This window comes from Chelon labrosus (genome assembly GCF_963514085.1).
Source record: "Chelon labrosus genome assembly, chromosome: 11".
NCBI classification, from domain to species: Eukaryota; Metazoa; Chordata; class Actinopteri; order Mugiliformes; family Mugilidae; genus Chelon; species Chelon labrosus.
In genome coordinates, this window is record NC_140344.1 from 15740654 (window position 1) to 15755876 (window position 15223).

At 42.6% G+C, this 15223-nt stretch overlaps 1 protein-coding gene across 3 annotated transcripts; it reads left to right on the forward strand.

Moving 5' to 3' along the window:
* The first annotated feature begins 2981 nt into the window (after positions 1-2981).
* st8sia2 (ST8 alpha-N-acetyl-neuraminide alpha-2,8-sialyltransferase 2) lies at positions 2982-13518 on the forward strand. 3 transcript variants are annotated; one of them, XM_084554824.1, is made up of 6 exons: positions 2982-3380; positions 4829-4885; positions 5655-5795; positions 5894-6151; positions 9831-10124; positions 12962-13518. In XM_084554824.1, exons 1-6 carry the CDS (start codon positions 3283-3285, stop codon positions 13254-13256), a joined length of 1143 nt encoding a protein of 380 aa, XP_084410950.1. In that variant the 5' UTR covers positions 2982-3282; the 3' UTR covers positions 13257-13518. The 3 variants fall into 3 exon arrangements, with proteins under 3 accessions (XP_084410950.1, XP_084410951.1, XP_084410952.1); XM_084554825.1 differs by having other exon boundaries at positions 2982-3314; XM_084554826.1 differs by having other exon boundaries at positions 3128-3219.
* The last annotated feature ends 1705 nt before the right edge of the window (positions 13519-15223 follow it).

Below are 15223 nucleotides of genomic sequence, written 5' to 3' on the forward strand. Positions count from 1 at the left end.
TACTGTTTAATCAGTCAGAATTTGACAAAATTACATCTGCTGGAAAGGAATGCATTACAATTTTTCATTAAATTGTTCATTAAAGCTCTCTCTTAAATACTTGATACCATGTAAATAATACATCTGTACTTTGTTAAAAACTAATGTTTGGCTCATGTACTGAAGCAGCAGCTTATGAATACACAATATAATTACCGTCATTTCTATGCACTTGCAAGTGTAAATGTTACAAGCTTTGAAAAATGAGAGAAGGTGTAGAGTGTCTTTTTGTGGTTGCCAGGTGTTTGTAAAGTCTAATAATAGCTCAATGACACTATTCAACGAGACAAAAAGGCTTATGCATGACAACAGCTTCAGAATCAGCAGCATCAGTTAAAAAACAACAACTTTCTGATACGTGTCTCACTTCTGATACTCGTCAAAACAAAGATGCAAACAAAAAAAGGAAAGTGTCCTTTGTTGAAAGTCAAAACACAAACATACACACACACACATAAAATATAAAAAATACAGCAATTGAGACAGAAGCTGTTGCAGGCCAGAGTTTTCTCTTTCAATCAAGAGGTGTCAATTAGCCTAATGGGTGCTTTAGTGAGATGAACTGTTACGCAATAGCTGCAATAAAGCCGTAAATCCTCACTGGGGTGCTTTGACTTATGTGTTTCCCATACTATATGTTTCAGTGGCCATTAATCTACTGGGGTGACTGAGTTCAACATATATAGACACCTGTTTCCCAATAGAAAACATAAGATACATGTCAGCTTTCACAAAATATGACAAGTCCCTGATCACATACATAAAATACAGAAGATGCAGTTAATGAATCGCGTTGGACAGTATTCGATATTATTACCTGGGTAAATATCATTATGAGTCTTGTCATTATTTGCACTCTCCTGGCTCCAGCTGCACTTTTCAGTTTATGTAAATTAGACCTTTATCCACATCTGCGAAATACAATTCGGTGGATAATGTATGCGTGAGATTTTAAAAGGTACAGCACTTTCACTTAAAATTTGCTGTCACTCACTAATCCTTTATTTGCTTAAATTAAACATCAACTAACTGCTGGTCAACCAGTAAGAATGTTCCTGTACCTGACATCTCTGTAGGATGAGCAAGGTGATGCGGGTGCTGGCGATAAAGAAATGTAATCTGCTGTCACTTATATTGTGGCGTAGTGTAAAAACTAATTTTATTTATCAAATTTTAATTATGAAATAGGTTTTTTCCCCATGCTTAGTCAATAGTTAATTTATCGTATTGCTTAAAGTGATATCTGTCCTCGCTCCAGCTTATTTGATAAAGAATGAACAAACACACTTTGCCTTTTCAGAATAAACATAAGCTTTAGGAAAAATAACACAGCATAGCTTGTGGTAGTAACAGTCACGCAAAGAGCTATGGTCTGATGTATTGTATTTCCCAAGATCTGCACTCTCAGCTTTTTATACGTAAATAAACCAGATTCCCTGAGCAAAGCAAAATAAGTGATAAATGTGACATTCAAAAACACGTTTTGAAATGATACCACAGCTTTCTGAAATAGTATTTGTGAAACAGTACTTTAAACTCAGGTTAAAAATAAGTGAAAAGCAAAAAAACTCTGCTCAATTCCAGAAATATGGCCACTGCTACTGAAATATCATTACACATAACATTATTAGATTGATAAGTTCCAGTGTTGTACTGGTAGGTGGTCAACATAGACCTAGATGAACAACAACATATGCAGTGCCTTGCACAAGTATTCGTTTCCCTTTCCTTTTTTGTGTGTTTTGTTGCCTTAAAATGAATAGTTTGAGGGCTGGCAGCATTTCATTTACAGAACATGCCTACAGCTTTGAAAATTAAAAAAGTAATAATAACTATTGTGAAGCAAGTTAACAGAAAAACGTCCACATTTGTAACTGTTCACCCCCCTAAATTCATTACTTTGCAGAGCCACCTTTTGCAGCAAATCGATTTGGATGAGTCTGTATGAGCTTGCCACATCTAGCGACTGGGACTTTTGCCCATTCTTCAAGGCGAAACCGCTCAATCTCCTTCAAGTTGGATGGGTTTCGGCTGGTGAACAGCAGTCTCCGAGTCTGACCACAGATTCTCATTTGGATTGAGGTCTCGGCTTTGAGTTGGCCATTTCAACACATTTAAATGTTTCCCCCTGAACCACTGGAGTGCTGCTTTGGCAGTGTGCTCATTGTCCTGCTGGAAGGTGAACCTCCATCCCAGTCTCAAATCACTGGCAGATTGTAATAGGTTTTGCTCAAGAATATCCCTGTATTTAGCACCATCCATCTTACCCTTGATTCTGACCAGTTTCCCGGTCCCTGCTGCCGAAAAACATCCCCACAGCATGATGCTGCCACCACCATGTTTCACTGTGGGGATGGTGTGTTTGAGGCAATGAGGTGCTTTGGGTTTGTGCTAGACGTGGGGTTTTCCTTGGTGGCCAAAAAGTTAGATTTTGGTTTCATCTGACCCGAGCACATACATTTGGGGAGTCGTCCAGTTAAACGTTCCTGGCTCACGCTTTCGTTAACTGTGCATGGCTTGTGATTTTGAGCACAGACACCTCAATTGGGGCCACTTTAAGTATTATATCGGCTCCTTTGCTACTCTCCACGGCTCAGCTACAGCAAAATATAAAAATGTATCTTCTCTAACTGAATTTGGTGGCCACATGGGTCCAAGTAAAGCTTTGACCTTTATTTTGAAACGTAGGCTACCACATCAGACCACACATCCCCATTTGAAAACTAACGAGTCCAGTATGCTCTCGTTTTGGACCACTTGGTGCAAACCTGCCTCTTAACACCTGTGCTGCTGGCTCCACACCGCAGTCTGACGCCTCCTCTCTCTCGCTCTCCGTCTCGGAGAGCCAACAACAACACCTGGAGAGTGAAATCAAACTGGCTCGGGTGACGATGGAGAGTTGGCCCCTGCGCCTTTAAGACTGCATGTGGTCTACATCTTGCTGCTCCCATGGCAGGCTCCGTGGGTGCACGCTTTCAAAGTTTGACTGGGGAATAGAGGTAACAGTGGAGGAGGCAGCGGCAGCATCGCCCCGCCGGGAAACGGAGAAGACGCACACATTGAACATCTGAGGTTTTGGGGGGGAGAAGGACCGCGGCTCGCCTGGGAGTGTCCGGCGATAAGAACAAAGCGACAGATGACTGAGCGGATTGTCGATTTATAAATGGGAAACACAAGAAGGTTAATATAAGACAGTGTTGGCTGTAAAGGAGGGACTCCCGGCTGCAGCCTGCCCCCTCAGCCATGCCGCTCGTATTCCGCACGCTGCTGTTCGGGTTCGTAACGCTGCTGGTTGTGCTTTTGATAATTGATGATATTGCAGAAGTGGAAGAAGAAACTGCGTAAGTAGCCCGCCGTAATTTATCCAATCACCGGACCCGTGTGTGTTAGCCCATTGTTTTCCTTCAGGTTATTTCTCCCCGGGCTGCCTCAGAAGATTCAATCTCAGGAGTGAGGGGGAGGAGGGGAAAAAAAAGAAGAAATGAGTGAAATAATTGAGTTTATTTGGATTGAAATTGAAGTTTGGAGTTGAATGTGGAGTGTGCGCGGTCCCGTTTCTACATTTGTAACACTTGGGTGCAGCAGTAGCAGCTGTTCCGACAGCAGCCTGGCTGCCCGGGTCTCCAAGGATTTGGCTATTTGTCTTGCAGCAGCCTGCATGCGGGATGGGATACATTTACACTATAAGAGAGAGCAGAGAGGGAGAGAAATTGGTGTGTGTGTGTGTGTGTGTGTGTGTGTGCGCGTGCGTGTGTGTGTGTAAAGAAAGAAAGGGAGAGAGAGAGAGACAGATGAGGGGATGGGGGGAGGCAACAGATTGGAAACAAAAGGAGGCTCTCCTATTTTTTTCTTTTTCATTTTCACACTTTGAAATGTTGAGCAGTGCAGCAGAAATCTTCACACACACATGCCCCACTTGAATCTGACCTGCTTGATGAAAATACATTCTTAATTTAGCACCACAAAAAAATAAATATATATATATATATTAAACTAGACATCTTTAGTTTCTGTTCCTCCTTCACAGCTCTAAAGATGCTGTGTTACCTGAATAGCAAAACAAAAGAAAAGCAAAAAAAACACTTCCTCTCTGTGAAGCTGTCCCCTTTCAGCAAGAGCATTTTGTTTTGAATGCAATTACCCGGCTGTGGCTCACATTGTAACGAGGTCACATTGGTTTGTGATTTGTTGTGGGGAAAGAAAAGAAAAAAAAAAACAGAACCAGCTCCACTTCTGCATAAACGCAGCTTAATATAATTGTGACAATATGTTTAAAACCCACGAGGTCAGGACTGTTAAAAAAAAATAACCAAACGAGTGAGAAAAGCAGCCCAGCAGCTCTCTTCTGTTTCGGTACCCGCTTCTTCATTTAGACGGCAGCTCGTCACAGTTTTGTCAGACGTGTCCAAGGTCATGAATGAAAAATTGCCCCGAGGCCTAAAAAACTGAAAGCACACGCAGCGTATTTACTGTAAATGCATCTTGGCTGACGTGTTCAGCATCCTTGTAAAGAGATCGCTCACTTCCCCCTGTGAAAAGACAACCTCCTTTCTGTATAATGGGGCTCCATTAAGGCTACATTTCTCCTCATTACATCAGCAAATGGGCCCACAGTGGATTTCTCTAAAAATACCTTGATGTGTGTCTTTCACCTTCATCCCGTCTTGAAAGGAGGATGTACAGGACGCCTGCTGCTGAATTCAGTTTGTGCGTTAAATGTAAGAATCCTTCTGCGCTAAGTGACTCATAATTCAATCTGAATTGTTTTTTTTTTTTTTTTTTTCTCCAGAAATAATGGACATTCAAAGAAGATGCACTTACACCGACTCATCCCTAAACCCCACAGGTCTGAAACCGTATCTTCACACGCACACGTTTATAGCTGTGGTTGGGAGTTTAAATGGTCTCTCTGTATAATTTTCAGTTGCCATTGGTCATTGAATACCTTGCGGCCTTGATAAGACAGTGAATCACTCGCAGTGAGTGTATCGTTACTTTTTTACGGCGAGACGGCAGCTGCTATAAAGACCCTCATCAGTGTGGTGGTATCCTTGTGATAATAAGCAGCATCTGCCATAAGAATAAAGCTAAATTAACTTTTTAAAAGCTGCTGTATTTCACTATCCTCATTCAGACCAGGTCCTGGAGGTCAAATTCTTTTAAATACAGTGGTGGAGGAACCATTTAAATGATTTGCAGAAGTAAAAAAAAAATAAACTCCATCTACTACTACATTCCTATTTGTACTTAATTAAAATTGCATGAGATTTTTCATTTTTATATACTTTTAAGTGAAAAGTTCAAGTAGCAACCAAAAGCAATGAAATAATTCTGGCCCTCCATAATCTATAAAATGCAGTGGGACTAGTGAACAATTTGGTTTGTAAATATACTTCCTTTACACCCCACAGCTGTTTATGTAACAGTTAAATCCCCGCTTTGTTCTCGGACCTGTTTGAAGAAGGAGAAGCTCTCCGTAAAAACCTTTTGATAAGGGACTAAAAGGGAGAAATTCATGCAACGCACGGACCCATAGCAAGACGTCGGTTTCTTATTGATCAGAATTTTAAATATCATCAGTGTGTGTCTGTAACGTGACTTTTCATTCCTTTCAGAAAAGCTGTGGTGCACGTGGATCCGACTGCGCTGACGAGGTTGAGCGCAGAGGTGGATCGTGATCGTTCGAGCTGCAACAACACTGCCAAACACTCGTCAAGTAGCTGGACTTTCAATAAGACCCTCTCCAACCTCATCAGGTTTTTTCACCACCCTCCACAATGATCTCCTCAAGGTTTTCCCCTCCATTAAGCTATTGAGTCTTTCATGACTAGTGTATATTTTCTGTTTTTCGCAGAAAGAATATTCTGAGATTCCTCGACCCGGAGAGAGACATCTCGATTCTGAAGGGCACGCTGAAACCAGGAGATATCATCCACTACGTGTTTGATCGCCACAGCACCACGAACATCTCGGAAAATCTCTACCGTCTCTTGCCAACTGTGTCCCCCATGAAGAACCAACATCACCGGCGCTGTGCCATTGTGGGAAACTCTGGGATCCTGCTGAACAGCAGCTGCGGACCTGAGATTGACTCTCACGACTTTGTTATCAGGTAGTTTGTTTTCCGCTGAAACGGCACGAGTGGCTTCAGCGTACGAAAGTCTTCCACTTGGAGTAAATTGTAAAACATGCCAGTTAGAGTGGACTGTAATTGAAATGGATTTGCGCATTAGTTTCAGTTCTGGGATTATCTCACTTTACAGAGAGTATAATTCACATAGGGAGGATTCTTTTTTCTTGCTGGGTTTTGAGTTGTTGCCCACACAGCTGGAAATATATTAATTACACTTTTTGGTCAATGTTGTTTTTAATGACTTAAAGTTGGAATCGCCGGGCTGAGAGCAATTAAATGTGTGATTATATATGAAATTGACATTTTGAAAAGCTTTTGCATTCAGCAGTAACACGTTGCGGTTTTCAGAGAAACACCGGCGCTCTCCTGGGTCCTGCTCTCATTTACCAGAGTACGCCGTTTGTGAAGCCATCAGCAGGCTCTGTTTGTGTTTGGGTGCGGGAAAGGAGTCATTGAGTGGTTTGTGTATCCCTATTCATACCTGCTACTGGAAAATTAGTCTGTCTAGGGCTGTATTATAGTGGGAGATTCAAAAAAGGTGTCCTTGTTCAAATTCTGTGTGGAGCCGAAGCACAGTCTAACAAAACACGCACCGTTATCTTTTAGTGAAAAACACCCTCTTTTAAGAGGGTGACAGAATGTTGTTGTAAAAGCGGAGAAGGAAGCAGCCGTTGCGCCTCATTGCGTTGACTAATCGATGGCCGAATGGGTCTCAGAATTCAGTGTGTCCCTTTTATTGGTAAATTGATTCAGTCGTCTGCATACGCTCTCTTTTCTAAGTGCTGTGTTGTTATGCAGATGAGGAAGAGGTCATGGTTTCCAGACTCCTGCAGCATGATAATAATGCTCGGGCATGGCAGTAATGGTTGGCTGAAGGCAGAGAACTGGGAATGTGTCATTTTGAGAAGCTGGGGAATTTGCTTTGGCACTTGAATATCAGACAGGGAGATATTGCCTCTGCTAAATTTAAGTCTCTGTCCTATACTTGGTTTCCTACTTAGAGGTTTCCACTAAGTAGGTTGACAGCATTGGGGTGCCAAGTGTAGTTTATTTTTCAGCTCCAGTGTTATAACAATGTTTGCGTACCAGCTGTTCTCCGAGCGGGAACATTAGCTGTTATGTTAAATTGGCAGCAATGCAAAAGGACACCGTGTCCTCGTCCGGCGTTCAGATCTTTTACTTAAGTACATCTGGTGATACCGCAAAGAAAAACACGAGCGTATTAGCATTATAATATATTCAATGTGATTTTCATTTAAATAAACATTATTAAAGCCGAATGAGTTAATACATTGGGGAATGGAAGTGAAAGCATTGCAACATTTGAATGTTAGCGTTATTACGAACTGGGTGTCTGTGGAGACATTTCCAGAAAAGAACTGTATCAAGTTACTTTTTGTAATCTCTACAAACAGATACTAGCTGAATATCTTCTACTCCTGCACCTTTGAAATACTGTATTATACAGTTTTGTTATGAAGTAGTCAAATGAAATGTCTAGCACTTCATCAGCTCATCAAATATGTATCTATAAAACGTGGCAACAGTCACTGTTGGTATTTTGTTTTTACTGTGGATCAGTTCTAAATATTGCAAGGAGTAAACACGCAGGAGCAGCCACAGTGATGAGCTGTTAGATGAAGAGCTGCAGGCGACAGGCTGAATTCACTGACATGTGGCATTTGCTGTTATCACCAGAAACTTGACATGTTCACTTTTGAGGCACCTAAAATACAAGTACATTTTATACACAGTATTATAAAATGTTTCATGCTATCATTTATTCATTTTAGGCTGTGCTTAGTGATAAACAGAAACATAACAGTATTAAGGTGTACCAGGGTATTCCAAAATAATGTAGATAGGATTTCAATACTGTGACAAATACACGCTCCTATTTCTTTAAAATTGAAAAGTAGATGCTGTATTGAACCAATTTAGTACAAGTAGTACACAGCACGTGGCACTGAAAGACAGTCTTTCCTGGTGTAACAGGGAGCTGAGCTGAGAATGATGGCGGCTATGTGTGGTGGTCAGCATTACAGGACTAGTAAACCACGGGGAACTTGGACAAGAGAGGAAATATTTAGAAGCAGGACAGATATAATTGTCTTTTCACTTCTGCTCTATGGGTCTCCTGATTAATCAATTAAAAGTGACTGGTTGTGGAATCATGAAAATATTGCCGCATATAACTTTATCTCGACGCGACTACAAAAGTGGTTCATTAGCATGATTTTATTCAACTGCCAGTCTGCCAGCCCCCCGCACATCCTTTCCATTCAGCCCACTTATGTGTCAGTTTCCGCCGAGGGAATAAGTGTCATCAAGAATCTATGGAAGAAGGGCACTTATTATCATGCACCCTACAATGACTTCATTCTGTCATGTGCTGCATATCCCAGTGAAATGACAGTCAGGAGTGAAGGCGAGAAAAAAAATAAAAAATAGATAATTCAAGCCTGCCTCATGAGTTCATCTTCGTGCGTTATCTCTGACCAGTTCTTCAACCGGCAACCTGTAATTAGAATTAAATGAGTTATCACTAATATAGGTAATACATTAAGAATGATACCTAAACCAGTGCAGTGATTTTAATCAGCTTACTTCCTGCTGGGGAACTCATCAAAGACGAATAAATAACGATAAAACATATTTAGTTTTATTGTTTTGTTAACTAGCTGATAGACAAAGCTGTCAAATAAATGCAGTGGAGGGAAAAAAAAATGAATATCTCCCTCTAAAATATGCAGCAGACACACCACAAAGTAGCAGACAATTGAAAACGGTACAACGTGCCAGTCATTTTCCGCCCGTGTTTTGGTGACAAACTGAAGAATTAAGTTTTATTTAACCTCCTTCTACACTGGACAGACACTGTTATCACTGTATAAATTAGAAGAAGAAAATGATTAACAACAAAGCGCACTTGATGGCTCTTACCAGCCTTCGCTTTGCAGAACGGCGGCGGCTCAACGTGACGATAATTACCAGCTTTGTGTTTTGTGGCATTTGCGTGCAGGCGGAGGTTAACGCCAATAAACAAAATGCCATCCTGCCTTCCCGCTGAATCCCGCTTTGATTTCTGCTCTGTTTCACTCCTCAGCCGCGCAGAACGGTTTGTCTGGCCTCGGGGACATTCAGATGGGTGATAAATTACAGGAGGAACACTAACAAAATAGAAGTGTCTCAGTGAGGTGTCGGGACGCTATGTCCAGCCAGGACTGCTTCTGGGATCCTTTGTACATACTGTAGCCATCCCAGAGTTTCACTTTTAAGGGCATTTATTCATGCTTTACAATACTATGACTGGTGTTATTGTTAAGGGTCCATTGTCTTCATGCATATAGTATTTAATCATTAAAAGGAGTCCACTAATCACAGAGACATTACAGGCTCCGTCTTCAGCGTGCGTAAGTAAAAAGAAAAACCTTAGAAGAAGGTTTGAGTTCTCGTCCTGTTTGTGAAGTTCTGGCTTTATAAGTGACTAATTCTTATAAATGGCCTATTCAATTAACTTCAATTAACTTTCTTATACTTGTAAAGGCTGATCATGTTATTACACTTCATTGTTTGCTTCATCTTTGCACCTATTGGCTAATTTCTTAGTGTCCCATTTACTGACAATGAAGGTGATTGACCTATCTCCTGATTTAAGGTGTAACCTGGCACCAGTGGAGGAGTACTCTCAGGATGTTGGGTGGCGGACCAACTTGGTGACCATGAACCCCTCAGTGGTGCAGCGGGCCTTCCAGGACCTGGTCAGCGACGAGTGGAAGGAGCGCTTCCTGCAGCGCCTCCGAAGCCTCAGCGGCAGCGTGCTGTGGATCCCGGCCTTCATGGCCAAGGGGGGAGAGGAGCGCGTGGAGTGGGCTCTCCGCCTCATCCTGCTGCACACGGTGGACGTGCGCACCGCCTTCCCATCGCTGCGCCTTCTCCACGCAGTCAGAGGGTAAGACGCAGCTGCTGCTCGTGGCGCGCCGCTTCCCGTTAGGAACACCTGTGAGCAGCATAATCAAGGGGTTGGCAAACTCTAATCTGCCACCCAGGTGGCTATTTTTAAACAGAGCGTTACAGCTGATCACCGGGGGCAGTCGGTGTGGGGAAGAAGCCACTCTGTCTCACTTCACTCAGCGCACACCTCGTGTCGAATGATCAGATTTAGGCTTAAAAAGAGATCCGCTCTAAAAATGTTTTATTTGTTTGCTAGGATCAATTATTAACGTTGCCTGCCTCTTGAAAACAGTGTCTGACATGTTGGAAAACACATTCATTTGGTCTCTTGCTGATGGTTAGATGAGAAAATCGATGAAACCAGGAGGCAATTAGTTTAAAGACCGGGAGCAAAAGGGACCGGCTCGCATTGTGTCTGTCCACAGCTCAAAACATAAGCCTACCAACACGTCTCAACTTGAGTGGTTAAAATGAGGTATCTTGTTTGCATAATTGCAAAAGGTGCTAGCGACGTTTTAAGGCTGACGTTTAGCAGGTGTACTCCATCTTAGCTAAGGTTGACAGGAATGGTTTCAGTTGTGCAGGTGTTTAGACGTAAACCAACATACTGGGGGAAATATTGTCCTCCGTGAATGTCATGGCAATCAGTCCAAATGGAACGACAGATATAAACTTTGTGGAAGTAAGTGGGGAAAGTCGTGGGGTTAGAGTCAGTAGGGTGCTACCTCTGGGGAAGATGAAAGTCTGTGCAAAACTTCTTGGAAATCAATCAAGTGTTTGTAGAGATATTTCAGTCTGGACAAAAAGTAGGGGGCAAAGGACAGACTGACATTTCCCTGGAGTCACAGCACCCGCATGCTTTGATTTTATGACGGAAAACAGCAGGGAGCGGTGAGACCTGTCGTCACCACGAGATTGCCAGGCAACCAGCTGAGATGCTGTATAGAAGTGACGGGCGGACGGGCCTCATGTCGCTCTTGATGTCAGTGCTCTCGGGCAAGAAAGCAAACAAGCGCATATCCCAATTTGTCGAGCTGCTCCTTTAATTGAGGTTTTTAGTCAGAGTCACATCACCGTGTTTATTCTTAGCTCCTCTGTGCTGACACTGATTTACTGTCAGTATTTTCCAGCGTTGTTTGTGGAAAAATATGAGCTGGTGTAGAGATCGCTTTGCTTAAATTATGTGCAAAATGTTAGCAGGAGCCTTTGCAGGAGCTCTGGAGCTGCATAGATAATAGGGAGAACTGCTGAGCTGAGGCACAACAAGACTTCTTTTGGTGTGTTTTTAATCATATTATAAATAATAATTATTATTTGTATTGATTTATTTCAGGGAATGGCTTTCGCGTATCTGTCAGAAACATCCTCGGCTGCCTCGGGGCTTATATAAAATCCCTCCGTGCAATTTGTTTGGCTGTCCGCGCCTCTCTCATCTCATCCAGACTCTTGCCTGGATCTTTTCTGCCTCGTTAAAAGCCCAACAACCACTGCTGGTCAGTGACCAAATTATGCCATTTTGTACGCTCCGACAAACTCTCAGTATTGCAGAGGGTTAGAGCTGGCGATGATTTTTTTTTTTTTTAACGGACTGCAAGATCAGTCTGTTACAGAAGAATAGAATTTGCCGTAACATTTATTTGAAATGAAACGTGCAGTTTGTCTTTTTATCTTGGGGTCTGACAGTTCTTCTTCTGACCTTTTCTCCGTAAAGCTGAACTTTAAATCCTCGTAGTGTGCCGTAGAGGACAAAGAATCTGTTCACATTGACTCCAACCAAATGTCACTTCAGATTTCATTGATAATTAGACCCTCTTCTCTGGCAGTGCATCACCTGCCGGAGTGCACGGCACACACGAGCTGCTTTAAATAGCACAACCTCTGCATCTCGGCACAACCTTCCACATTAACCACAGAGGGTGTCAGAGGAGGCGGTGGTAGCCCCCGAGGCCGGACAAATGGGCCAGTGACTGGAAAGGAAAATGAAGCAGGGGCAGGCGAACGTCTGGCCATCTGTCCCCGGAGCTTCTCCCGAGGGGACTGCACGTGGCATGTCACTGTCACAGCAGCTCCCGGGTCACCTAAAGAGAAAGAAGGAGGCAGTTGTGCAGAGCAGCTTTGTTAAAGAAGCTGATGCGGTAAAAGAACATATGTGCTCGGCAAACGCTCCACCTGAGCAAGTCTGTTTTCCTTCCACAGTGCAGTTTCTATTATTTTTAAGAGTGTCTTTGTCTTGAAACCAGACACATGGATTTGTTTCCTCTGCAGATGGCGCTGGTATCGAGCCAGTTTGTTTAAAATATATCTGTGAAGAATATGGTTTGACTGTGAATTAGTGATTATTTTTAGTATTAATCTCATGATTAGTCATTAGGGCCACTTCCTCTTGCCTAAAAATGGATTGTGTGTTTGGTACGCTAAGCAGTGGAAGAGCCAAAGATAGTCAGGTTACAAAGATATGAAACAGAGAAGTGGCAAATTCTCAGGGCTGAGGAGCTTGTTCTTATTTATTCCTTTTTCTGCATTGGACATATAGTTCTTAATGGGCCACAGAACTGGAGTTTATCTGGAAAGCTCTGTGTTTTTACTTGTGTGACTTAATTTCCACTCTGTATGCTTCAACACATCTGGCTTGATGTCAAAACCCAGCAGTAGGAAGGTCTTACTGAAGGAGAAACCTGCTGCTGTCGCGTGAAGACCGACTTCAGTGAGCCAACTAGAGACGAGCTGAGGAAGACCTTGAGCGTATTCTCCCTTTTAGTTCGATTTACAGCCAAAGCGGCTGCTGTTTGTGTCCCTGAATGCATCTAATGGCACGCTGTGCGTCTTCGTCGACAGGTACTGGCTCACAAACAACGTCCACATCAAGCGTCCGACCACCGGCCTCCTCATGTACACGATGGCCACTCGCTTCTGTGAGGAGATCCACCTTTACGGCTTCTGGCCCTTCCCCCTCGACCCGCAGGGCAAGCCGGTTAAATACCACTACTACGACACTCTGAAATACGAGTACACCTCCAGCTCCAGTCCGCACACCATGCCCCTGGAGTTCAGGACCTTGAGCACGTTGCACAGACAGGGGGCGCTCCGGCTCCACACCGGCACCTGTGAAGTGGAGCGGAGAGTCAAGTGAAGCAGGAGGATCTCAGGAGCAAATAGCTGGCTGGGAGGTCTCCATGGAAACCGCATACTTGACTGAGCAGACTGAGTACAAACAGTTTTCTTTTTACTTTTATGAAACTTGAATTAACTTATTTTCAGCGACGGGAATGAACATTTTCTATTTCAAGCTCCAAGAGTGAGTCATTTCACTGGTGTGTTTTACCTTAATGAGATTTCTATGGCAACTGTTTACCCTCTGGGCCCACTGTTACCTGAGGCTACAGGTTTGAAGGAAGCAAACACACAGTCTTTGCTGTTGGGGGGGGGGGGAAATAAACTCCCATTTTACATTTTTAATATCTGTAATCTGCTGGAAAAAAAAAAAAAGTGGTACGAATCTTATAGTGCTCAATTTAAAAAATTTTTTATATACAGTAATATCCTGAAGCACCATTAAAATAAAATAAAAACAATCTCTGAGACAAGAGAGGGTTAAAACAGTTTTAAATGTTCAATTAGATATTGATATTTCCACACAATAGGGCTCCTTTAAGCATGAAGGGCTGCTGAATCCATGGCTCCTGTGAGTCACTGGTTGGGCCACAAGATGGAAGCACTTACTAATCAGGGAGACCGATGACAAGAGCTGACCGACATTTGTTTTTAAAACGATAAACACTTTTGCTCGCTAGCATACTTGATAGGATGTACAAACACATCCTGTGATGGAGAACATTTGGTACCTTCGTGTAAAGTACCTCCAGCCGTGCCAGGAGAGGTCATTTACAAGCAAACACTCGAAAACGTCCTGTGAACCGTGTGAGGTCACCTAGAGAACCAAAATGAGGGAATGGAAGGGCGTTGGATTGTATCTTAACGGCTGCGAAGATAAAGGAGTGTGACAGCTGTTCACATGCGAATGTTTACTCAGACTCAGCCAACAGTAAACTCACTTTGTAGACTTTCCTCAAAGAGCACCAGCCCCGTTTCCCTGCACTGGAAATGTCAGTTTTGGTGGTCGGACAGCTGTGAAAGCTCTTTTGTTTTTTAAAATGAATGTACTGGTGATTTTCTTACAAACGCTGTGCTAAATGCGCCCCGTAATGTGCTTTAAATGAATTCCTAGTCACAATTAACAAGCGTTTCAGTGCAATAACTCAGAGAGGAAGTGCTGGAAACTCTTATACCTTTATAACTTGAACTGATGTATGAATTGTACTTGTAAAGTGAGTTTTTTTTTTTTTCTCATTAGTATTAAACCGATGTAGTGACTGAGAAGTATTTGTGGATTTGATGCTATTCTGTGCCTAATAAATCTTTAAAAGTGAGACCGTTCACATGGAATAACAGTGGCATAATTGATTTAATGGTGTCACTTCTGAAACCCAGTTATTAATTATACACTATAAACAATGTAAACACTATAAACTATAAACAGAACGTGCAAAAAATTAAAATAAAAATAGGCTGCAGACTCGTTTTTCGATCAGGGAAGAAACTTTTTCGATATTAATTTTAAGGCCAACAGCGTACAACATCCTCATGCTAGTTGGAATTATATTTTTGCACTTCCAAGTAAAAGGGATTTTAGCGGTCGACTCTGGGCTTTCGACCAGGTTGGGTATTTTCAGCAAAACGTCTCTGTTAACAAAATTTAACAGAAGTATTTGAAATATTCCGCGGCCAAACAAGTAGCCCCTCATGCGCTCCCAGCCATGTGATTCGTCCATAAAAGTGTTGTTTTGACAGGATGTTGACTCGCATGTCGGCCTTATCACGCCGACAATTAAGTTAAGAATAGACATGAAAGTTGCACCGGAGACGTCAGCAGTCTGAGGCAATGAAAGGGTTTATTTGTCAGAGCTCGTCTGAGCCTGGCAAAAATAGAAGCATTCTGTGACCAACACTATTAAGTTATTTTACCCAAAACCCAGGAATTTGCCGCCGTTTCGTAGAGTTGACATGTAGTTCCAGGTCTGAAGCCGAACGTGTTGCACT

Bases quoted from the DNA above. Each gene is read 5' to 3' on its own strand.
- st8sia2 (XM_084554824.1), top strand. From the start codon at position 3,283: ATGCCGCTCGTATTCCGCACGCTGCTGTTCGGGTTCGTAACGCTGCTG. The intron at 3,381-4,828 runs GTAAGTAGCCCG...TTTTTTCTCCAG, and splicing joins GAAGTGGAAGAAGAAACTGC to AAATAATGGACATTCAAAGA. The intron at 4,886-5,654 runs GTCTGAAACCGT...CATTCCTTTCAG, and splicing joins CTCATCCCTAAACCCCACAG to AAAAGCTGTGGTGCACGTGG.